The 25,132-nt window shown below is 36.1% G+C and overlaps 1 protein-coding gene across 1 annotated transcript in view; it reads left to right on the top strand.

Moving 5' to 3' along the window:
* The window catches only part of DYRK1A (dual-specificity tyrosine-(Y)-phosphorylation regulated kinase 1A), a 91,371-nt gene that overhangs the window by 39,336 nt on the left and 26,903 nt on the right, over window positions 1-25,132 (top strand). The window contains exons 2-6 of the mRNA XM_008569198.1: window positions 8,517-8,713; window positions 13,398-13,490; window positions 15,630-15,818; window positions 19,229-19,376; window positions 23,292-23,578. Of these exons, the coding sequence (XP_008567420.1) occupies window positions 8,517-8,713; window positions 13,398-13,490; window positions 15,630-15,818; window positions 19,229-19,376; window positions 23,292-23,578 (914 nt within the window). The remainder of the gene's footprint in view (window positions 1-8,516; window positions 8,714-13,397; window positions 13,491-15,629; window positions 15,819-19,228; window positions 19,377-23,291; window positions 23,579-25,132) is intronic.

Below are 25,132 nucleotides of genomic sequence, written 5' to 3'. Positions count from 1 at the left end.
TGTTATTATAGGCTTTTTAAGATACATATTTTTTCATTGCTCATTGTTTTTAATAATTTAATATGCAAGTTAACTAATTCTTCATACTAAAAACCTGAGCTTTTATTTAGGTTGTACATGAACAATTTCATCCTGTCTGTAGACAATTGAATATGCTGGTTTGGCTAGTATGAGACTGTGCACGTACACATACATGAGTATACGCATTTTGTAGTGACATATATTGGCCACTAGAGGGTAATAAATCAGTTCATTTGACCATATCATCAGATTACTATCATTAAATAGTTCTTATGGTTAGAGTTTTTGCACAAAGTCATTGCAGTTTCACTTTAATAAGTATTTATTTAATACCTACTGTGGAGTCAGGCATTATGCTATGTGCTTGGGATATAAAAATGAGTAAGAGAAATTGTTGAGCAATAGCTCTAGCTTGTGCTGTGATTAGACTCTTTATTTCTGACTCATGAGCCCTTCATTTTTAAAATACTTTCATCCTTACCCCCTTCAACTCCCTCTCTCCATCCCTATCTCAGCTATTTCTTCACAGTCTAAATATTCCTGATAGATTCAGATTATTCTTTCATTGGAGAAATATTTATTGAATTCAGGCCATGTGCCAGGCTGTGTTCTTAGTGCTAATGATAAAATGGTGAACAAAACTTACTCATGGGCTTATGTTCAATTACCCTCTTAATCTTGCACCTTTATTTCCCACCATCATTTAATGTGCAATTGGCTATTCCCTTAACATTTTGTCTTCATTTTTTTTTTTTTTCCCTTTTTGTCTTTTTTCGTGACCGGCAACGGATCGCAACCCTCAGTGTCGCGCCCGTACCGGACCGGGACCGGCAACGGGATCGCAACCCTCGGTGTCGCGCCCGCACCTCGCTCAGCCAGTGAGCGGGAACCGGTCTGTACGTGGGATCCGAACCCTTGGTGGGAGCGCCGCTGCGCTTCCCAAGCGGTGCACTGTAGCAGTGCACCACCGGGCCGGCCCTTGTCTTCATTTTGAGTGTGTCTTGTTGCTAGGGACTTTGCAGGTTTCCTCCCACATAAGCTGGTTGGCCCCCTTATTTCTTAAGGGATACTGTCTCACAACCTCAGCCTCATAAGAGTTTTCACATTTGGATGCTATAGTTTTAATTAACTTGAATTGTTTTCATTTATTTTTTGTTCTTTAATATTTTATCATTTAACGGCTTCTCTTTAATGTGGATTAATACTATCACAGAAATGGTCCCCTATCAAAACATTAGTAACAAACAAATTAAAAAGAAAGAAATTCTAATTAGCTAGGTAGTATACATTCAGACCTACAAGTGGAGCTACATGTGGTTCTTACGTGAGAGGTAAATGGGTGTTGATACTTGTTATTTTTACTCAGGGTCCTCTCCCAGGCTTTTTAAACTTGCTGTTTCCTCTGTCTGCTACTGTCTTTTTGAGTCTTATCATATTCTGATCTCTCAGATCTGTTCATGAAATGTTTCTCTGTATAACCACTACTAATCACTACTAGTAATGTGGTGTCTAGTTATTACAGTTTCTTGCTAGAACATAGTGACTTGGGTAACAAAGCTACTTCTTTTAGTAAAATATTTAACAACAAAATTTTTATGAACTTAAAAAGCTATAGAAACATGGTCATGGTAAAAAATGACCATATAGTTCAGAGGTATATAAAAAATGCAAATAGGACTCCACATGCATTCTTTTCTTCAAACTGCTTTTTATACTATTTGGCAGCCGTTTAAAGTATTATTTTGGAATTGAACTCCAAATAATGATTTTAAAGATCGTTTTGAATTAAATGTTATAAATTTATCATTAAATTATAACATCTGATATTACAATATGTATTGTGATACATTCTTAGGTTAAAATATTATAGATAAGTTTTAAATTAGTTGAATAAGGATTATATATAATATGGTAAATATCAGGTTGAACCATATGATACTGCTGGTTTGTAGGCTAGAGGTGTTCAAATATCAGTAATTTCATATGGTTCAGCCTAATACTTTATTATCATCATCTCTGTTACAGGATGAACTGAGTCCTTTTTTCATTAACATTTTAGTTAAAATATAGAAAAGAATAGAAACATGGTGATTTGCTTAATTATAAAATTAGGTTGAATGGAAATGTCCGTATTAGTTTATTCTCTTGGAGTCTTGTCATACGAAAGGAGTGAATGAGTGGATAACTTAAACACTTTTTGGTGTTATGGGGAAATTAAACTTCGGTATATTTCTGGATTTCATACACAGCAATTGAGACAAGAAAGGAGACAATGAGCATGTGGCAAGCTCACCTATATAGATACTGTAGTTACTAGCCCTCATCCCCACCCCATACTAGATGTTTAATTTTTCAGTTCACTAAATAATTGGTAATGGTACTAACTAGTTATGATAGATGGTATAATAAATAGCTAAAAAAAAATTCCAGAAGTGAAAAACAGTTATTTCTTGTTAATTTACATTCAGATTACCCGCAGCAAATTTAGAAAAGAACATCAGTTTCTTTGTCATGCATACCAACCTTATGCATGGGAATGTATATTAGCCTTTAAAAACAAAAACAAAACCTAAAAATATAACCAGGAAGGTAAATCTGTTGGGGGAGAAAAGCCATGTAGTGTATTGTGTAGTCAGAAGATAGCTTAATTTGGAATTAACTGCTACTTAGTTAGAGAACAGCTTTGAAAGCCATGTAGTGTATTGTGTAGTCAGAAGATAGCTTAATTTGGAATTAACTGCTACTTAGAGAACAGCTTTGTTTTATTAAGGCGAACAATTAAATTATCTTTTAGATGTTAGTCGAAGCATCATTTGCATCATCTGTTAGCCTGTTAGAACTGTAGACTCTCAAACCCTACCCTAGATATGCTGAATCAGAGTTTTTTTTTTTTTTTTGGTCTTTTTATGTGACTGGTAAGGGGATCGCAACCCTTGGCTTGTTGTTGCCCGCACCGCGCTCAGCCAGTGAGCGCACCGGCCATCCTTATATAGGATCGGAACCCTCGGCGGGAGCGCCACTGCACTCTCCCGAGTGCGCCACGGGACCGGCCCTGAATCAGTCTTTTAACAAGATTCAAAGAATTTGTCAGCACATTAAAGTTTGAGAAATGCCATTATAGATCATGAATAGCATTGTCACCCCCACAAGACAATGTCAATGTAGCCCCCTCAGTAAGAGCTTGTTAAACTTTTTTTTTTTCCTTTTTGTCTTTTTTTTCGTGACCAGTAACGGGATCACAACCCTCGGTGTCGCGCCTGCACCGCGCTCAACCAGTGAGCGGACCGGTCTCTACATGGGATTGGAACCCTCGGCGGGAGCGCTGCCACACTCCCAAGCGCCGCACTCTACCGAGTGCGCCACCGGGCCGGCCCAGAGCTTGTTGAACTTAATGTACATAATTGCTCCATTTCTAAATCTAGGAGGGTAGTTATAACAATAATAATCAAGGAACTACCTATTTCTTTGTAATTCTTTCATAGGTATTTGGATATCACAAACTTGTCCATCTGTCCTTCTGGATGTATCCTCGAGTCTGATTCCATTCATGCTGAGTGGTCAGTTTGATGTCTTAGAATGTGTATGTGAATGAGAGAATTAAAATACAAATCAACAATAGTATATACACTAAGGAAATAGTTAGATTTTGATGACTTAAGGGTGCATGATCTATGGTAATGTATAAGGTAATTAGAAAATCAAGATAATGTGGGAGGAATGAAATAAATTTAATGTTATCAGTGGAAGGTAAGAAAGGAACATAAATCAGTTGGAACAAATGAAAAGGTCGTTAGTGTTCATGCATAAATAAAACCCAACTACATACTGTCTGTAAGAGACAAACAGAAAATACAAGGAAACAGAGAGGTTGAAAGTAAAAAGATGTACAAAAGACATACCATGCAAAAATTAAGACAAAGCGTGGTGGAGCCATACTAATATCAGACAAGGCAAAAAAAAAAGCATTACTGGAAGTAAAAAGGGCAGTTTATAATGATAAAAGGTATTGTCTGCCAGGAAGATATAACAACTCTAAATTTGTGTAATCCAATAACATACCTTAAATGGGAGATTTTTAATTTACCTCTCTTGGCAGTTGTTAGAACAAGATGAGAGCAGAAATAAAAAACACACATATAAGAGGATACTTGATAAAATGAATAAACCTTTGATGAGACTGATCATAAAGACCTCATTAAGCAATCTTGAGGTAAAGGGGATATCAGTACAATTATACTACATTGAAAAGCTTATAAGAGAGGATTATAAGTACTTGATGTCACTGCATGTGAAATTTAGATGAAGTAGGCATACCATTAGAAAAATACAGCTTACCAAAACAGACACCAGGAAATACAAAATATAAATAATTCTAGTAATGAAATACGATCTTTAATTGAATAATCTACAAAGAAAACTCTAGGTCCAGAGGGTTTCACAAGTGAATCTATCACAAAAAGATAATCATGATGAAATTGTATTCGAGGAATGCAAAATCTGTTTAACATTAAAAAATCAGTGTCATTCCCTGCATTAACAGAATAAATCAGAAAAGTCATGCCATTTCAATAGATGTAGAAAAAGCATTTAATAAAATTCAGCATTCACTCACAGGGAAAAGGTCTTAGAAAACTATAGAAGGAATAGAATGAACTTCATTAATCTGGTAATGGTATCTATTAAAAACCTACAACAACCATAATACTGGAGAAATATTGAAAGCTTTCTTTCCATGACTAGGAATAAGTCAGTGGTACCTGTATCTCTTCTTCTAATCGTCACTATACTGGAGGTTCCAGCAAACAGTATAAGACAAGAGAAAAGATAAGAATTGGGAAGGAGAAAGTAAAACTGTCCAAGTGCTCAGTAGCCACATGTGGTTAGTAGCTACATTACTAGTGTAGATAAATCTATCGTTGCAGAAAATTATATTAGTGTATCACCATTCTATATAGACAGTGCACTTTCACCCAACATTTCAGCATGGGTTTGTTTTGGTGGATTTGATGAGCTGATTCTGAAACTTATATGGAAATGCAAAGGGTTAAGAATAGCCAAATAATTCTTGAAGAACAAAATTCTCTACTTGATATTGAAACTTCTAAAGCTATTGTAGTTTAGACAATGTCTGCTTCTTGCGTAAAGACATCTAGGTAAGTCTGTATCCAGTAGAACAGGATAGAGAATCTAAAAACAGATCCAAGCATATATTGGCATGTGATTTATGAGAAAGGTGGCATTGCAGAGCAGTGGAGAATGTTTTTTTAATAATTGGTTCTGGATCAGTTGGATATCCATTGTGTGGGGGGTGTATGGGGATGAAACTTGATTCCTACCTCACCATGTAACACAGAAATCAAATCCAAATGGATTGCCCATCTAGATGTGAAAGGTAAAACCCAACTTCTGGAAGATACACAGAATTTCCTCGTGACTTTGATATGAGGATAAATCTCTTTAAACAGACACCAGAAGTACTAATCCTAAAGCAAAAGTTGGTAAAATTAAGAGCCTCTATTCATCAAGGAATACCATTAAGACAGCGACAAGGCAAGCTGTTTATAACAATAGATGTCAGTAAGGGGCTCATATCCAGAATAGAAAAAATGGAAAAGTAACCTGAATGGGCATTTTACGGAAATGATGTCCAGGTGGCCAATACACGAATGAAAAGATGCTTATAGTTACCAGGAAAATGCAAATGAAAACCACAGCGGAGTACCACTACACACCTGCCATAATGGCTGAAACTAGAAAGACAAATGATTCCAAGTGTTAGTGAAGGAGTGGAGCCATGGGAATTTTCATAAACTGCTAATGGAAAAATAGATTCATTAAAAAACAAAACAAACAAAAACCCCTGGGAAAATAACAGAACAGCATCTCTGGGTATACCAAAAGATGCGTTACAAGAATCTTACTAGTGGTAGTATTCATCATAGCCCTGAACTGAAAAGAATCCATGTATGTATCAAAAGTAGAATTGATAAATAAATTGTCATATATTCATATAATGGAATATTATAAAGCAATGATACTGAACAAACTACAGCTTATAGGCATAATATTAAGTGAACAAACTCATTTATGTAAAATTAAAACACATCTGGTTTTGGGGTCAGGATAGTAGTAACTATTGGTAAAGAGGAAGGAGGTATGGATTGGAAAGAGTCATAGAGTGGTGTGAGATTCTGGGCTGCTGGCCTTTAATTTTTTTTCTTATCACACAAGTTCATTTTATGATAGTTGTTTATGCTGTATACTACTGATTTTTGTACTGTTCTCTGTAATATTGCAGTAAGTAAGTGTAAACATAGTATATACCAGTGACATTGATAATAAAAACAGAAGCTAACATTTAGAAAAGTACTTGTTGTGTGTCAGGTTCCACTGTGTGTGCCTGCTTGTGGTATTTCATTTAAATTTCATTATTAGGAATAGAGTTACCATAGTAATATCTCTGTTGCTTCATAGATAGGGAAACTAAGACATAGAGTGGTTCAGTAATTTGCCATTCACAGCTTTAGTCTTTTTGCTGTTTGTAAAAGCTCTCTCTCTATATATTAAAGTCCTCAATTCTTTTTATATATATTTATATTTCTTCCCAATTTTTTTGTTCTTAACATACAGATTTAAAGGCCCTATTTCCCCTCATTATTTCACATTTAGGTTTCCAATTTTTTATTATTAAAAATAATCCAGGATAAGCATGCTTAGTATATCTGTGCACATCATTGATTATTTACTTAGGACAAATTCCTAGAAGTTTTTTTAACTTAACAAAGTTGCTCCACATAATTGAATTGACTGAATGTGTTTTTCATCATAAGTGGTGAAATGTTTAGAATAGTTATCTCATTATCATTATAGGTACACTGTCTTTTTATACTTATTTAGCAAATATTTATTAGTCATGTAGTATGGGTCAGTTAAGGCCTCCACACTACAGTGGAGAGAGATAGAAGCTAAAGTCTGAAAGCAGTGCAAAGGGCAGGCAATATTCAAGTTTAAGTAGGGGTGGAAGAATTGAGATTTGCATTATAGAAAGATTAGACTTTTTACTGAAGAAATATAGAGTTGTAGATAGGCAGAAAGAGCTATTAGGAATCTATCTTGATTATCTTGAGATGTGGTAATGGAGATGAAATGAAGAGGTTATATTTGATACAAGAGATGGAATCAGCAAGATTGGGTGGCTGATGGCATGAGCTGGGCTATGGAGTAAAAGAATTCTAACATGATTCTCAGAGTTTTTATTCTGGTTGATGGGGTAGAAAATGACATCATTCACTGTGCTAGAAAATAGAAGAGAAACTTATGTTTTGGGGGAGTTGAGTTTTATTCTCTTTAGTTTTCTGAATCTGTGCAACATTCAAATAGAGATTTTGTGCTCCACAAGAATGGAACCTATCCCCTTCATCCTTTACTCTCTACGTTACAGGACATATACTGTACATTAGAACAAGATGAAAGATGCAGATAACACTAGGCCATTTATTAATTGCTAGAGCTGCTCTAAGTACTTTTACATGTATTAAAGCACTTAGCCTTCACAACAATCTTTTCAGGTAGGTGTTATTATCATTATCAGGAAATTAGATGTGCAAGGCTATATAGCTGGGATGAGAGTCTGTGCTCTTCACTGGTTGGGCCACACTCTTGTGTGTCTCAAAAATAGTAGACTTCAGAAAAAGGATACTGGTGCTGAAGAATATGGGTCTGTTCATTTTTCTTTTTCTTTACTTTTTTTTCCTTAAAGAAAGAATTACCTTTTATTAATCAGCTACCAATACTTTTATGGACCAAAGTGTTAATCATGATTTTGTCCCAGCCTACCTGTGGGAAAAGTATTGACTGTTCTTTCTTTGTGATGAACTTAGCAGGTCTAGGTTCTCTTAATACTGTTTAGGAAGGGTCCAGAGGAATCTAGCACCCTTGGATTGAGAAGTTTAGTTCTCTGTGTGTGTTTGCCTATTTGTATGCTCAACCTTTGATTACCTGTGTTATTGGAGAGCATCAGTAGGACAGATATTTCACCTGGGTTGGGGGATGCCAGGGATATTGTTTGCATATACCTGGCAGGAGCAAAACAGCGTCTTAGCAGTGTTCCTTTGAGTTGGTTTGTGAGAAACTGACCAATTGGAGAGGCCCCTCTTAAGAATTAAAATATTACTTCTGTAACTTACATTATGGTTCTCAAGTGATGAAAATCTCATGTGTGAAAATAAGTATTAGAGGTTATTGCTGTTGCTTTACAAAAAAGAGATTTTAAAGATTTTCTCAGTACAAATTTATGGATATTCATTTTAATGCCTATTTTATACCATTTAACATATAGCTATTGTGTTGAGTGATACACACTTGTTGGTAGTTATAAAGGTTTTTAATGTTATCGAATGTCCTAAAGTCTTTATTTAAAAAACTATTAGATATGTCAAATGATATAAACATTAGGATGCAAATACTTCTTTTAAACCTCACTTGTCTTCTCATAGGAGGAGAGACTTCAGCATGCAAACCTTCATCTGTTCGGCTCGCACCGTCGTTTTCATTCCATGCTGCTGGCCTTCAGATGGCTGGACAGATGCCCCATTCACATCAGTACAGTGACCGTCGCCAGCCAAACATAAGTGACCAACAGGTTTCTGCCTTATCGTATTCTGACCAGATTCAGCAACCTCTAACTAACCAGGTAAGTTCATGAAGTGTCATAAACAGTTTCTGGAATGGTAGTTTGTTTCTTAAAAATGTTGGAATGTTAAATAGATAAAATGCTTTAATGGTTTTCAGTTTACATGTTACATGGGATTCTGGATTGACAAAACATGATAAGAAGTTTGCATTAAAAATTTTTTTTTTTTTTTTTTTTTAACTTTGTATTTCACTTAATTAAAAAACACTTCAGTCTCTCATTCTGGAATAGAGACAGAAAAAGTTATTTCAAAAGAATATTAGTTTAAAATAAATTAACTTAAAGAAAAAACATTTTATGGAAAGGCAGTTAAGTAAAAAAATATAAGTTATGTGAAATCAAGTCAGATTCCATTACAACAAATTTAGAGAACTGATTTTATGCTGTTATAAACTACACATTTATGAAGATAAATATAGAACTCCTTAAAATTAAAAAGAAAAAAATGGATGCAAATTAACGTTGCTATTCATTCTAATATTCAGAGTAGAGAGTCAGCAATTTTTGATAAAGTAGATGGTGTAAGGAGAACAAATGCTGAAACCTCTCTCTCGCTCTCTACCCCACCCCCCTACACACCCATGTATGCATTTTTTAATGTCTTCCTGAACTAATTTCACTCCTTATGTTGATTTTTGGTTTTGGGAAAATTTTCTTCTTAGCTAGAGTTGTAAGGTAGTTTCTTTCCCCACTGGTATTACACGTGTGATGAGCACTGTAAATGGTTGCTTTTCCATGTACTTAGGAATTTAGTTTGCCACTGTTTTAGTTAGGTCTTTTAATATATCAGGTGATGATAAAAAGCTGGGAAATGTTAAAATATTTCTTATACTCAATTATTTGATGGAATTGTGTTTTCTCTAACTTGGTGATATGTGGTTTTAATGAACAGTTGGCTACAGCTAAATATCATTAATAAGAGGTGTCCTTGTAAGTATTATAATACCATTCTGCCAGTAGTTAAGCTGGCATTAGTTAGTAAGATGAATTATTAGTTAGTAAGATGAATTATTGCAGGATTTAAGAATTTGATTTAGCAGTGAATTGATTGAGAAGTTTGGTTCCATATTTGAGAATTGAAGCAGTTGATCAGAATGTTCAAGTTTAGAAATTGTTTAACGCTGTACCTGAAGAAAACTCTCTGGAAATCCAATGAATAATAATAGCATGATGATCCATTGTGCTTTGAAGGAACAAAGTATGTTAATTTTCCCATTTGTTTAAAAGCAGCCTATCAGGCAGAGTGCTATTTTCAGTCTGTTTTATAGCTGAAGGGACTGTCCTCCTGTTCGCGATTTCTTCAGGTGTGTGAGCAGTAGAGGTATTTGGGAAAGTTATTTTCTAATTCCAGATTTATATTTATGGCAGCACACACCGTATTTCGAAACAGAAAATTTGGTTAACTAACATGAAATCACAGTGAAAATGAAGGGAGTGTTTTAATTTGTAGAATTTTTTTTTGTTTTCATGTATTTTGAGCAACTTGTAGGATGCTGTTTGAAGCACTGAAATACGCTCTAGTCTGAGGCCAATTTTTTTTTTGTCTTTTTGTCTTTTTTCGTGACTGGCAACGGATCGCAACCCTCAGTGTCGCGCCCGCCCCGGACCGGGACCGGCAACAGGATCGCAACCCTCGGTGTTGCCCCCGCTCCTCGCTCAGCCAGTGAGCGGCTGGTCTGCACATGGGATCCGAACCCTCGGCGGGAGCGCCACCGCGCTTCCCAAGCGGCGCACTGTAGCAGTGCGCCACCGGGCCGGCCCTATTTGTCCTTTTTTTTTTTGAGACCGGCCACACCGCGCTCAGCCAGTGAGTGCACCGGCCATCCCTATATAGGATCCGAACCCGCGGTGGGAGCGCTGCACTCTCCCGAGTGCGCCACGGGCTTGGCCCTCTGAGGCCAATTTTTATGGACAGAGTGCTTCTGTTTTATATATACAGGTGCCCCTGAAATATTCTGTTGCCACAAGTAGATAAGAAAAGGTACTAAGAATAAGCTAATCAACTTGGCCTTGTAGTTTGACCAGTTGTAGAAAAAGCTAGTGATATTTTGTGGAATGCCAAGCACACAAATTCCTCATTGAGTGCAGGAATTTGGTTATGTAACTCAAAGTCAGTTTTATATCTGATTTCATGTATGTACTTGGTTTCTTGGTGGTATGATTTTGGTGTTTTGAGTGAACATAATTACTCCTGGATGTAGTCACTGATTCTTTTTTCAGATGTTTGAAATACAAGTTGAATTGTAAATAAGCAAGTTAAAAACTTAGACATCCACAGTTTTTTACATAACTAATTTTAGTAAATGTATATGCTTATTTTATGCATGCCTTAATTATTTTGTCTAACAAATAACCTAACAATGACTGAACTAAGAGGGTAGAATAGAAGCCTGTTAATTCAAGGGATTAGGTGTAGACTACCTCAGCTCTCATCTTAGTTGTATTCTTTACTGGCTCTAGGACCTTGGTCAAGTTATTTAACATTGGAGTCTTGTGTTTATCATTTGTAAAATGGTGACAGGAATAATACTTATTTTCATGAGATTGTTGAGAGGATTACATGAGAGGCTTGTAAAAACATGAATGCTAATTGGGCCAGCCCCGTGGCTCACTCGGGAGAGTGCGGCGCTTGTAGCGCCAAGGCCGCGGGTTTGGATCCTATATAGGAATGGCCAGTGCACTCACTGGCTGAGCATGGTGCAGACCACACCATGCCGAGGGTTGCGATCCCCTTACTAGTCCAAAAAAAAAAAAGAATGCTAAAAATACAGTGTTTAGTAAATATTTGCTAATATTACTGTTATTTTATTATTAGTTACTGAAATTATTCAGTCAGCTCTACCAATAGTTGTACTTCCTATCCACTTTTATTATAGTGGTAATGAAGCATTTCACTGATTCCGATTTTGTGAAACCTCACGTTGGGGTAGCACTTCACCAGTTCAAGAAATTACTTGAGTGAAAACAATGTCAGGGACTTAAATAAGAACAGAAAACACATTAAGGGAAACTTCTTTCATTACCTTCACTGCTTATAGCATTCATTCACATAAAAAGAATTGACATGCTTATTACCAGTAGTATCTATTCATTAAATTAAGTCCCCAGGGAATAGTATAAGAATAAATTAAGGTGGAACTTAGCTCTATCCACTGTTTATATTTTTAAAAATAAAATAACATATTTGAAAAATTAAGTAATGTAAATCTTTTTATTAATTCTGATGATCTTTTCAGACAAATAGTTATAATCACTGAGGATTCCCACCCCTGTCCCTTTAAAACTTATTTGGAACTTTAAGGAAGAGAGGATCTTAAGGTATTATTAACTTAATTCAGTGAATTTATCATCTGGATAACAACATTTTAGAGTTTGAGTACACATGCAAAGGAAACATGTTAATGTTGGTTTATGAGAAAGTGCAGCTAGGTAAATGCTCTAATACTTAATATTGAAAAATATCCATTTTTTCAGACTACAGTGATGGTGATTATTTCCTGTTCTGCCCTAATGTTGGTTTATGAGAAAGTGCAGCTAGGTAAATGCTCTAATACTTAATATTGAAAAATAATCCATTTTTTCAGACTACAGTGATGGTGATTATTTCCTGTTCTGCCCACTGTTACAACTCTCCTTTTTGTTAATGTGGGTTAGGTTAACAGTTATACCAAGACTCCAGACATTTCTATGAGGCCTTGGTATGATGTGTTTACTGCTGCTGTGACCCTCACATTGACTTAAGAGGGGCTGCGTCAGGGTCTTCTGACTCATTTGATTTCACTGGTATATATGTCTGTAAGAGTAGGCAGGAACACTAGGATGGGCTAGTGGTAATGACTGTAGGTACTTTGATGTAATTAATTGGTATTGAGGATCTGCAAGAAGCCCCTTTCGGACCCTGTTTACTGAGGCCTGACACTGGTGGAAGGGTAGAACTTGAAAAATAATCCAGGATCATTATTGTGCTAATTGCAGCACTCACAGATACGTGCATAGAGGGGGTTCATGCTCCTGCTCTATCCTCTGTCGTTAACTGCAATGGAAATGGTCTAGCGGGAAACTCACAGTTGAACCCTTCACTGCCTCCCTATTGGATGATGAAGAGACCATGGTTTAGGGTTAGGGTGTGAGGGAAAGGGAATGTGAGGGTAAGGTTGAGGGTGTTACTGTGAGTGGCATGTTTTACTTCATTTTGTTAAAGAAATGAGTGCAGATTTTAGCCTTGCTTATAAGACACATACTTGTCAAAGGGCAGGTCCTGGTGGTGTTAGGAGCTGAACTTCTTCAGCACCCAGCAGTTGGAAGGAATGGGGTTCTGCTGCCAGCTTGCTTTTTGGTGCCAACTGGGTCTTAAAATTCTTTCTTAGGAAGCTGAAAGTTGCTTCCGATGGCTGGGTTTGTCTGTGTTTGCTTGTTGTGAACCAGGTCAGGTTTTAGGGATAATTCAGAAGAAAATTTACTTTGGGCTATGGTAATACTTCTGGGTATGGAAGGGAGTGGTTGTCTTCATCCAGATGAAAGAGATAGCTTGGTGAAAGAATGTATAATCTTATAACGTAGATGTCTTTTAAAAAAAATAGATATATGCGGGTTACAGAAGAGGGAACTTACACCAGTTCAGTATAATTAAAGTGCTAGTCTTTTCTGTGTATTTAAGGTAATGCCTTATATTGTCATGTTACAGAGGCGGATGCCCCAAACCTTCCGTGATCCAGCAACTGCTCCCCTGAGAAAACTTTCTGTTGACTTGATCAAAACATATAAGCATATTAATGAGGTAAGACTATTGACTTGTTATAGATCAGGGGGAAAAAGTTATTTTGTGGCCTGTTTAAACATCCTAAACTTTTTATTCCTAATGGCTGTAAAATTGATGATTATTATGAAGACTAAGTTAATGACTTATAGATAATATGATTACAGCTATGTAAAAGAAAAGGCATATTGACAAGGACTGCAAAAAGATAGAAATAAATATAATTGTGTCTAACTTCCTCTTTTTTTTTTCAAAGTTGTATTTAATTTGCTGAGTTATCTTTTTTATATTAACTGCTCTAAAACAACAAAGGGGCGGGAATAATGACTATAAAAGTATGTATGAGTATGTTAGAATTTTGCTTATATTTTTATGTGTCTGTTTCTACTTTTGCCATGGGTATCAGGAGGTTCTGAGATGTATTTAATACCCATCTACAGATATTTGGCCTAGTTTATTCGATCTCTCTGTATTTCCTGTGATCTTACTGTCTTTTAAGTTTTTATGTATGTTCCTCTGTCTATATCTTTCCATGGTAAGATACTGAAAGCTTTTTTGGTGAAAGTAAATAGAATTAAAAACATCTACAGCACTTCGAATTACTTGTCTTATAACTTGGCTCTTTGCCACCACAAATGATATTTCTGGTGTGTTGGATCTTTGGCTTTATTGCCATTTGATTCTGGCATTAACTTCATAATTAATTATTAAATGAGCTTTTCTGGAGAAGAGTGGAAGAGCCCGTGCTTTCTTTCCTTTTCCAATGGGGGCCCTGCATCATTTCACATTAAAGGCTTATCCTCTGCCAGCTTTAGAGCCACTGAACTAAAAAGATCTTCTTGGGTATGTGTAAATTTTATAGCAGTTTGATGCTGTTTAATGCCAGTATTACTGTATTACTGTGGCCATGTGGCAAGATAAAATTAGAATGAACTCAATGAGGAATATGAGGAACTTTTCTGAGTTAGATTTTGTACACATTTATGAATTATAAAAGATGTAACAAACTAGCTTGTGATTACCAAATATCTGATAAATTGCTGCTAACAATATCAATTCATTAATATTTGATAAATTGTTAGAAAAGCTACAGTTAAACTGTAGTTAATAATTGCTTTTGTTAGAGCTTGTTTTTCAGTGTCTTCCTACTTTAAAGTAGACTTTTTCTGGTGTTAATTCTGTGCAGTGTAATTTATAATTTCCTCAAAGTTAGTTACCAATTTCTTGGACTTTTGTTTAGTTTACCTATTATTTTTTTACTAGTCTTAGAAACTATATTATAAGAAAAACAGTTATAAGAAAATAACTCAGTATCTGATTAACCACAAAGCTTAAGGCCTTTAGTGGGGGTGGGATGTGCATGGCTGTTTTTTATTAATTGTTATATTATTATATGCTTAAAAACTGGGCATGTCTCAGAGGGCCTTTTTATGTTAGTAAAACATCAGGTCATCTACACTTAAACTTTCATTTTTACAATCTGGCCATAAGATCAAATATAAAGTTGGAAGGGGGTATGAAGGAACTTGAACTTGAGGGGGATGGAAATGTTATTTATTTTGCTTCGCATTTGTTTATTACATCAGCATATATGTTTATTACATCAGCATATACGTTTGTCAGAGTTCCTCATTGTATGTCAATTACACCTTAATGTAACAAATGTAAATTGGGACCTTTTACCCTTCTTGAATGGGATACTTTGGACTAGTCACTTAACATCTTCTATTTATACAATGTATAAACAGTATAACTATAAAGTGAATTTCACTGTAGACATTTTTTGATTGGTTATATCAGTGTTATTTTCTTTTTTTTTGACCGGTAAGGGGATCACAACCCTTGGCACGGTGCACGGTGTTGTCCGCACCACACTCAGCCAGTGAGCACACCGGTCATCCCTATATAGGATCCGAACCCGCAGCCTTGGTGCTACCAGTGCCGCACTCTCCCAAGTGAGCCACTGGGCCGGCCCTAGCAGTGTTATTTTCTAACGCAAATATCAACTTTAGAAAATTCTTTATTTTTCTATATTTGTTAAAAAGAATAAAAATTCAATTTCCTACTGATAAAAATGTCTTGTATACACTGTTGATATATGTCCTCCTCCTCAAATCATATTTTAAATTACACAGTTATCACTATACCTTTTCATTTCAGGTTTACTATGCAAAAAAGAAGCGAAGACACCAACAGGGCCAGGGAGACGATTCTAGTCATAAGAAGGAACGGAAGGTTTACAATGATGGTTATGATGATGATAACTATGATTATATTGTAAAAAACGGAGAAAAGTGGATGGATCGTTACGAAATTGACTCCTTAATAGGCAAAGGTTCTTTTGGACAGGTAATTTAATAGAAAATGCTGAATTTCATTATTTAGATAGAACTTAGTAAATCATGGTTGTTATATCCTTTTCTTAGTGTAATACACTTTTAATATTTGTAAGTAGATTTAAACAATGGATACATATTTGGATTATCATAATTCTCCAAAGATAGTAACTGTATCAGGTATAAAAACTTCATTAGCCTTAAAAATTTTTTTTAACTTTGTATAACTACCAAGTACTTATTTTACTAATGACTAACTGGTTAATTTTAATCACTATTAGGTAGCATTACCTCTTTCATAGGGGCTTTGTATGATCTATGGACGATTCTTCAGTATGTGTGCTAGGGATATTTACCTTCTTGTCTAATAGATCTCTTCAGAGAGAAAAAGAATGACCATTTTCAGGTGGAACAGCAAGTGCCCTCTCACTTTTCAGGAGGTTTGGAAAGCCTGGGGCTTTGTCCTTGTTTTTTCTCACACCCCATCTGACTATATCAGGCCTCTTAGTGGGTGGTCTTCAGAATTTATTCTTCCAGTCCTCAGAGCACTAGCATTACTAATTGTGAATTGGGGTAATTCTGATATTATAGATCACCCAGGCAGCTTCTACCAGGAAGGGACTCCAATGGGCATGATTTTTTCTCTTCATTTTTACCCACAATTCTCCTTTCCTAACCTGCCCACCCAGTCCCATTATAAAGCACAAAACCCTAGAAACATTAGTCTTTTGGATTAGTCACACCTAGACCAAGAACTCTCAGTCCTTCTTTCTGTACTTTTAAGAAACTTTTTCCTCTGGCTGTGGTTTTCCCAATTGTTCCCACTTGGCAAGTCCTCCTGTCTTGAGTCATAGAGCTCCTTTTTGTTTAAGGTATGATTTACTCTTAATCTCAGTCTCCTCTGCCTTGCAACCCTTGTGTAGTGAGTCAGGTATTGACCTGCAATCCAAATACTTCTTTTGACTTTTCAGTGATGAGGATGGAATGGGGGTTAAAATGACTTTTCCTGAATTACCTTTTTAAAAAAACAAAACAAACAAAGAAAACCTGATTTAACCTGCACACACACACTTCTCTGTTCCTGCCCTGAGAGAAAGCAAAAGATATGCCCCTTTTCATCCTGGGAGGAAAAATTCATCATGTGTCAAGTCTAATTATGCTTAACACAAACAGAACACTGTAGGATATTAGTAGCCACAAGTCTAAACCCAGAAAAATCTAAGCCATTAAACATGTGAGCAAATATGAGCAAGTGTTTTAGAAGAACTCTAACTCCAATGTGGCTCTCCTAGGCCCTGATGCCACATGTATGATACGTCTGCTCCTTCCCATGATTTGAAGGAATTTTAATTGTCCATAATCAGGCACCTTTTTCTTGATTTATAACCTCTTTTTCTTCTGAATCAGGGGTTTCTCAGTGCTTTGGGAGTTGCTCATTTTGAAAGTATTCCTGTTTCATCAGAAGCAGCTTTTGTTTCTCTATCAGAGCCTGTTAAGGACAGGCATTTCTGAAGCCAAGCTCTCAACCAAGGCTGTGAACACCTTAGATCTAGGGATTACTATCTCCATCTTGAAAATTGTACTACCATTTGGGCAGTTCTCAACAGGACATTTTTCTAACTTTTGTGGCATCCACCATGAAAATTGTGGCCATTATAGCCTACTCTCTAAACTTAGTTGGCCCTACCAGTCTTTGTGCTTATCATTATGTTCTCCTCTTCCCCTTCACCTTAATTGCTCATGCTCTAATTTCTCAGAGCGGTGAGCCTAGTAAACCTGTGACATCGAACTCCTTCTCACCAGGTCACACTGGTGCTTTTCTCCTGGGCTGAGGTGTTGTGTGTTGTCTACATTCAGATTCAGGACCTATCACTAACCAAAATATGTCTTCCTTATTGACTTGGTCAGACTTTCTCTAAATTCTCTGTCATGTCCTTGTCAAATAAAAAGCTTCTCCATATCTTTAGCCAATAGTCATCAATCCCGATTTACACTGAAATTTCCTGGGGAGGTGTTTTTTAAAAAAAGATGTGGATATTTAAAGGGGGTGGGGGGAGGACTGATGCCTGGGTTCCAAGCCAATTAAATCAGGATCTCTGTAGCAGGATTCTGGACATTGATATTTTTTAAAAACTCCCTATTGAATTTGTAATTCAAGATCAAAAAACCATTGCTTTAGCATTTAGCTGGTTAACTATTTACCAAGTCAATAAACACTTGGGCCCTTGTGAGTGGCCTTTGTCGAGGAGACCAAAGGGATCTGGGCACTGGACTGCAACTCAACTCTTGGTACTGTCAGTATATTTCGTGAAACAGAAGAAAATCAAAACCATTTGGTCACATGTTTACATGGGTAGCCTCTGATATAAAAGGCAACAGTATCTGTTAAAATTGGGTGAAATCAGAGATACTGCATTTTTTCATTTCAAGTTTGATTTTAGTTGAACCATTTCTAATCTGTCATTTAACACTGGTGTAGATTTTGGAACATACATTTCATCCTCTTCCTCTAATCCAGTGGTTCTCTGCCTACACATTAGAATCATTTGGAGTTCTACCCCATATTCAGGTTTTTTGAATATGCTAGAAAATGTATCTAAAACTACTAGCTATGCATACTATATATAATAAGTGTAATTTACATTTAACCAGTTATAATGTTTCTTTGGTTAATAGATATATAGTTTTAAAAAATGTCTATGTATCAATTTCCTAATTTTTTTGTAAATCTCTTTTTTTCAATGAGTAAAATTTAAAATGAGAAGTGTGCCTTCTGATTTACTCATGAACACTCTACTTTCTTTAGTAATTGGTTCTCATTTTAAAACTATTATAATCCCCTAATTATGGCATTTAAGTTACAGTGTGAAGCTTCCCTGGTAATTTGTATTTGACTTGTGTGTGTGTGTGTGTGTAATTGATTCTTCTTTTTTATACGTGTTTTTATGTATGAAAATCGGATTTGAAGTTAGAAGGTTATCTGCTTTCTGAAATGAATTAGAACCTTTTAAGTATTTCATATGTATTCTTAGGATTTAAAGTAGGTTTTTCTCAGTAAAATGATAGTTGAATGAATTGTCTTATAGTGTTATTTAGTAAGAGAGATAAAAAACCAAAGCACTTGTCAGTATTCATAATGGATATCTGAAGGTGGAAGACAGTTTAATTTTGTTAAGGAAGTTATCTATTTTGTGGATATTTAGAAATATTGTAAGGATGCAATTAGAAATTCAATTCAAAAAGTTGAGTTAAAGTTGCTGTGTAGTAACTGAATGATATATTGAGTAGAGATGGGGTATATTCTATTTAGGAAGGTCAGAAAAATGAGAATTAGAAAAATACACCTTTAAGGTAAATTGTGAACTGTTGTGAAATTGTTGCCATTAATGAAATGGAGATTTATTCATCTTTTTTCTCTTTTAGGTTGTAAAGGCATATGATCGTGTGGAGCAAGAATGGGTTGCCATTAAAATAATAAAGAACAAGAAGGCTTTTCTGAATCAGGCCCAGATAGAAGTGCGACTTCTTGAGCTCATGAACAAACATGACACTGAAATGAAATACTACATAGGTAAACAAACAGGCAAACAGTGCAGTGTGCCCCAGCCCAGACTACAAACTTGAGTTAATGATTATTTTTGTATCAAAATATCTTGATTTTTTTTTTTTTCTTAAAAGTAATTTAAAAATTGTTTATTTCTGTCTTAGGGCATAGATCTATATAAGTTCTTGATATGGCAGTAATATTCTAAGTCTTCAGGAATGTGCATTCCAGGTGGTATACAATGTAGAAACAAATCAGAAGAGTGTCTTTTTTTTTTTTTTCCTTGCAGTTTACATTGTCATTTGTTTGCTTTAATGATGGATGTTTATCAAGAGGATCGTCTTTCTGGGAACTTTAACCTTCTGTAATCTAGCTCAGAAACTAGATGTAAGCAAATACATTGTTAATGGTCATAGGAACATATTTGGAGTGTCTGAATCAAGGTCTCCGGCTCTTCTCCAGGCTGTTTGTCAGTTTGGCAGCATTAGAGGCTGTTATGTGTTAGACTTACTACAGCAGAAAAGAGAGATTAGTCACTACTTATTGAACTCCTACCATATTTCTTGTGCTTTTCGTCTGTAATTTGTAATAATCATAGCAGTCCTATGAGGAAGGTGGTAGAATCCTTAAATTAAAGATGGTTTGTACAAGGAGTAACATAGCCAAAGTCGCAGGGCTCTGGAGCTAGGATCTGAACCTACTTCTGCCTAATTCCAAAGCCTGTATTTGTTTCAATGTTACAGTCTTCCTTCTGAAAACAAAACCAGGAGACAGGAGAATTAGGAAAATACTGAAGTCTAGGACCAATTGATATATGGACAAAACATCTAATTATACATTCTTGCATGCTATTTTTAATCAAATCTGAGATATCAGTGATTGTAAGACACCATTATTTTATGTACCACCAAGAAGAAAATTTCTACAAAGTATACATTTAAGATGCCATCAATTTTAAGATATAAACCTTAGGATCAATGAATTATGGAAGTTCCTGTAGACACAGGATATATAGTAATGTAGAACATTTCGTGTTCAGAAGTGCTGGCCTTATCTGATAAATGTAAGGTTAAACTGTAATTAACAGTCCTTTTAAGAAAACAGAGGAGTGCCTTATGGTTCTTTAGGCCCCCCCCACCCCGTAGAAACAAATAATGGATGTTTAACACTGTAAACTGTAGATAATTCAGATTAGATTTTGCTTATGATATACTCCTCATTCCCCATTGTTACAGTAAAAGTGAGCTTATACTATTCATTTTTCTTCCTTAGTTTCTTCTCTGTAGATACCTGATAAAATTCATAACAACATTTGTATCTTAAAAATAACATTGGTATCTTAAAACCTTTTCTCATCACACTCACTGAAACTTTGCTGTTCAATGTTAGCTATAACTTAGTATAACATGAGCCCACTTCCATTCAAGGGGTTTAGAAACACAAGAGGGACATGCCGAGGATGCGTGACTTAACAAAATGATCTTTGGACATGCCTTGCCCCTTCTTCCTCCTTACTCTTGTGTGTTATATTTTGAGTGTTTGCTTAAATAGCAGAGAAAATGTTCATTTCATTACTGTAACATTTTAATTTTGTCTTATTGAAAAAAATATGGCTGACATATAGCAAGTACTCAAAAAATATTAGCTACTCTATTCTATATAGTAATGGTTATCATTTTTGTTTTGGATAAACTGACTTTAGGGATCACTTTATTCAGTATAGATATTCTTTTGCACAAGTTTTTCTTTTTTAAAAATTCTTATTTAAGGGCCGGCCCAGTGGCGCACTGGAGAATGCGCCGCTTGGGAGTGCGGCGCCGCTTGGGAGTGCGGCGGTGCTCCCGCCGAGGGTTCGGATCCCATGTGGTGACCGGTTCCTGCTCACTGGCTGAGCGTGGCGCGGGCGCAACACCGAGGGTTGCGATCCTGTTGCCAGTCCCCGGTACGGGCGTGACACCAAGGGTTGCGATCCTGTTACCAGTCAGTAAAAAAGACAAAAAGGAAAAAAAAAATTCTTATTTAAGAAGATGGTGAATGTGTAGTATCTTAAACTGAGGTTCTATTTTGGGGAAAAAAAACAGAAAAAGGACTTTAACTGACATAGCCGTGTCATTCAACTTGATACCTTAAATTTAAGGTGTTTGAAAGTCATCGCCTTTTAATGATGTAGACATTTATTTTAATTTTAAAGTGATAATGAGTACAATTTATTCTGAGTTTTATCATCTTGAGTGTTTGAACTTCAAAAAAATCTACTTTATCATATAGTATGATTTCTTATCTGAATTATTTGGTACCTGCCATGGTCTAGTTAAACGAAAATTCAGTTTAGGTCTAGAACAAAGTCCTGCCACCCCTCCTTTCTCCAGAAAATCCAGTTTAAAAGACTGGACAAATACGTTTGTATTTGAGTTTTCTTTGACATTGTCTTTAGTGCTCAGCACATTGTATATACTCAGTAAATGAATAATGAATCGTGAGGTCAAGTGGAACTGAGTGGATTGATGTTTCATTGGAAGAACATTCTAATCACAGAGCTTCTTAAAGGGATTCTCATAGTCGCACTGGAATTCTGACAATAGTTACCTTTGCTTTCCTTTTGTGGCTATTGCTTAACCAGGAAATTAAAACTCATGCATGGACAATGTCTATGAGGTGTCATGGAGCTGTGTTTTTAGTTTTGAATATGTGAACCGAAGTGATTAAGAGGTGATATTATACGTTCTTATGTAAACTTTAAGGATTCTTTTTATTATTTGCAGTGTCAAGTAGAGCTGTAGACTCTTACATAGCCATGTAGTATTTTTATACTTACCCTAAGATCACCTGTATCATAAGTGATCTAAAATCAGTATTGAGGTTCCCTGCTTTAAGGCAGGCAGCCCAGGACTACTACCAGGAAAGCACAATGTATCCACAGTTTTCAGTGACCAGATATATTGAATACTATCATAGTTATTCCAGATAGATCTGTAGAGAATCCTCTGTTTTTGTGGTACTGAAAGGCCAAAATGAATGTAACCTTGATTGATGGTTGTTTTATGTCATTCCAGTTGAGTTACGGGTGCTCAGTTTGGTATTTGTAGGAATGTTGATAGTGAAGGGCAGCACTTTACTGTATTGAACAACCTCATTTGATGTGAAATCAGTGTTAGTACTTAAAACGCGATCTTTGAAACAATTAAGCCTTTTTAGAGGGTCAACAGTGATAGCAAGTCATTATTCTATTACTGCTTTTCCATTTACTAATCATTTCTCTTGTAGTTGAGCTTTATTTTGAAATTTTCCTGAACCTTTAGTATTGTACAAGATTTCACATATACCAATTTAATGAACTCCAATACCATATAAAGCATGATTTTTAAACATTTGCTGTATTTGAAAAAAAACTATATCTTACTTTGACAGTTGTTACAGAAAATTGCTAGTGAAATCTAAGGTTCAGCAACACAGAGTATGTATTTATATTTCAAAGCCCAGAGAGAGAGGGCTGCCAAGTACAGCATTGTCACAAATCAGAGATCACAGTAGGTAGAGCAAAGACATATGAAGTTGTGAGGTAGGGCTCTTAGGAAATAAAAAGAGCTTTATTTCTAATAAATGAAGATAAAGTTGCTAAAGTGTCCTCAGTACTGTTTGTAAGTCTGCTACTCGTGTTTGCAGACCTGACTTACTTTTTTTTTTTAAACAAGGCATTTTATTGGTACTTCTTACCTTACATCACTTACAAGACACTACACCTATTTAATTCATCAGAAGAGCAATTTAGGTATTCTTAATTGATTAAAACATGGGCTGTTACCGTAGAATGCTGATCTCCAATCTTGGTTTTCACTATGCATTTGACATCCTAATGTTATAGAATGTTTGAGAGTGCATGTATATGTTACTCTCATTTTATTGATATGCATAATTTAAAATGAAAATCTTTTTCTCTTTCAGTGCATTTGAAACGCCACTTTATGTTTCGAAACCATCTCTGTTTAGTTTTTGAAATGCTGTCCTACAACCTCTATGACTTATTGAGGAACACCAATTTCCGAGGGGTCTCTTTGAACCTGACACGGAAGTTTGCACAACAGATGTGCACTGCACTGCTTTTTCTGGCGACTCCAGAACTTAGTATCATTCACTGTGACCTAAAACCTGAGAATATCCTTCTTTGTAACCCCAAACGCAGTGCAATCAAGATTGTTGATTTTGGCAGTTCTTGTCAGTTGGGGCAAAGGGTAAGTATTATTTCAGAACTTGTGAATTAAAATAGAATTAGGTAGAACAGTGCAGGTAGATATTTGAAATGTTGTTAATAATGTGTATACAGTTTAGAGGTGATTATAGGATGGATATTTATCTTTAAAATGTAGCCCTTGAGTCACCTTGTGTTGATAATCTGTTTTTGGGAAATACCTTTTAAAAATGCAGATAGCAATACTTTTAGAAGATACTGATTTTTCAACATTGATATATTTAAAATTATATGTATGATAAAAAATTAAATATTGGGTGATTTGTAACTATATTTCCAAAATAGAGATTATGGTGTAAATTTTGGGGGAATTCCAGTACTAGAACATTGAATTGTTGCTGTAAAATATTTCCTTAAAAACAGATCTAGGTAAATGTTTTTCCATAAAAACTGATGGGTAAAAAAAGAAAATGCAGGTAATTTTGTATTAGTCATAGTACTATAGTATAGACAGTACGAAATTGATAGCCACACTTGTTTTGAAAAATAAGTTTGTCTTATGTCCCTCACCCCAACTAATAGATTAAGCTGATTTAGGAAAGTGAATTTTTCTTACCATTCTTTTTTTTTTTTTCCTTTTTGTCTTTTTTCGTGACTGGTAACGGGATCACAACCCTTGGTGTCGCGCCCGCACTGCGCTCAACCAGTGAGCGGATGACCGGTCTCTATATGGGATCCGAACCCTTGGCGGGAGCGCTGCTGCACTCTACCAAGTGCGCCACCGGGCCGGCCCCTTACCATTCTTTCTAGCATTATGAAAACTACTTTAATAGCATGTTTTGCATATAAAATTAAAGGTATAGGTTGTTTTCCTCTTGAAAGAAGTTAGGATAACCATGTGATAATATTTTACTTATTTTTTTTTTCTTTTCTTTCTTTTCTTTTTTTTTTTTTAAAAAGATGACCGGTAAGGGGATCTTAACCCTTGATTTGGTGTTGTCAGCACCACGCCCAGCCAGTGAGCGAACCGGCCATCCCTATATGGGATCCGAACCCGGGGCCTTGGTGTTATCAGCACCGCACTCTCCCGAGTGAGCCACTGGGCCGGCCCAATATTTTACTCATTTTTAACATTGTTCTACTTACTTGAATGTATTGAAACTATTTCTTTTTTTTTTTTTTTCCTTTTAGTCTTTTTTACTGACTGGTAACGGGATCGCAACCCTCGGTGTCACGCCTGCACTGGGGACCGGCAACGGATTGCAACCCTCGGTGTTGTGCCCGCACCGCGCTCAGCCAGTGAGCGGGAACCGGTCTCCACATGGGATCCGAACCCTCGGCGGGAGCGCCGCCACGCTCCCAAGCAGCGCACTCTCCAGTGCGCCACCGGGCTGGCCCGAAACTATTTCTTTAGGGCTGGCCCATGGCTCACTCGGGAGAGTGTGGTGCTGATAACACCAAGGCCACGGGTTCGGATCCCATATAGGGATGGCCGGTTCGCTCACTGGCTGGGCGTGGTGCTGACAACACCAAATCAAGGGTTAAGATCCCCTTACCGGTCATCTTTTTAAAAAAAAAAAAAAAAAAAAAAAAAAAA

The sequence above is a fragment of the Galeopterus variegatus genome, unplaced genomic scaffold (genome assembly GCF_000696425.1).
Source record: "Galeopterus variegatus unplaced genomic scaffold, G_variegatus-3.0.2 Scaffold475, whole genome shotgun sequence".
Lineage (NCBI taxonomy): Eukaryota > Metazoa > Chordata > Mammalia > Dermoptera > Cynocephalidae > Galeopterus > Galeopterus variegatus.
Note: the sequence above shows the minus strand (reverse complement) of the source record. Positions and strands in the feature narration are given on the sequence as shown.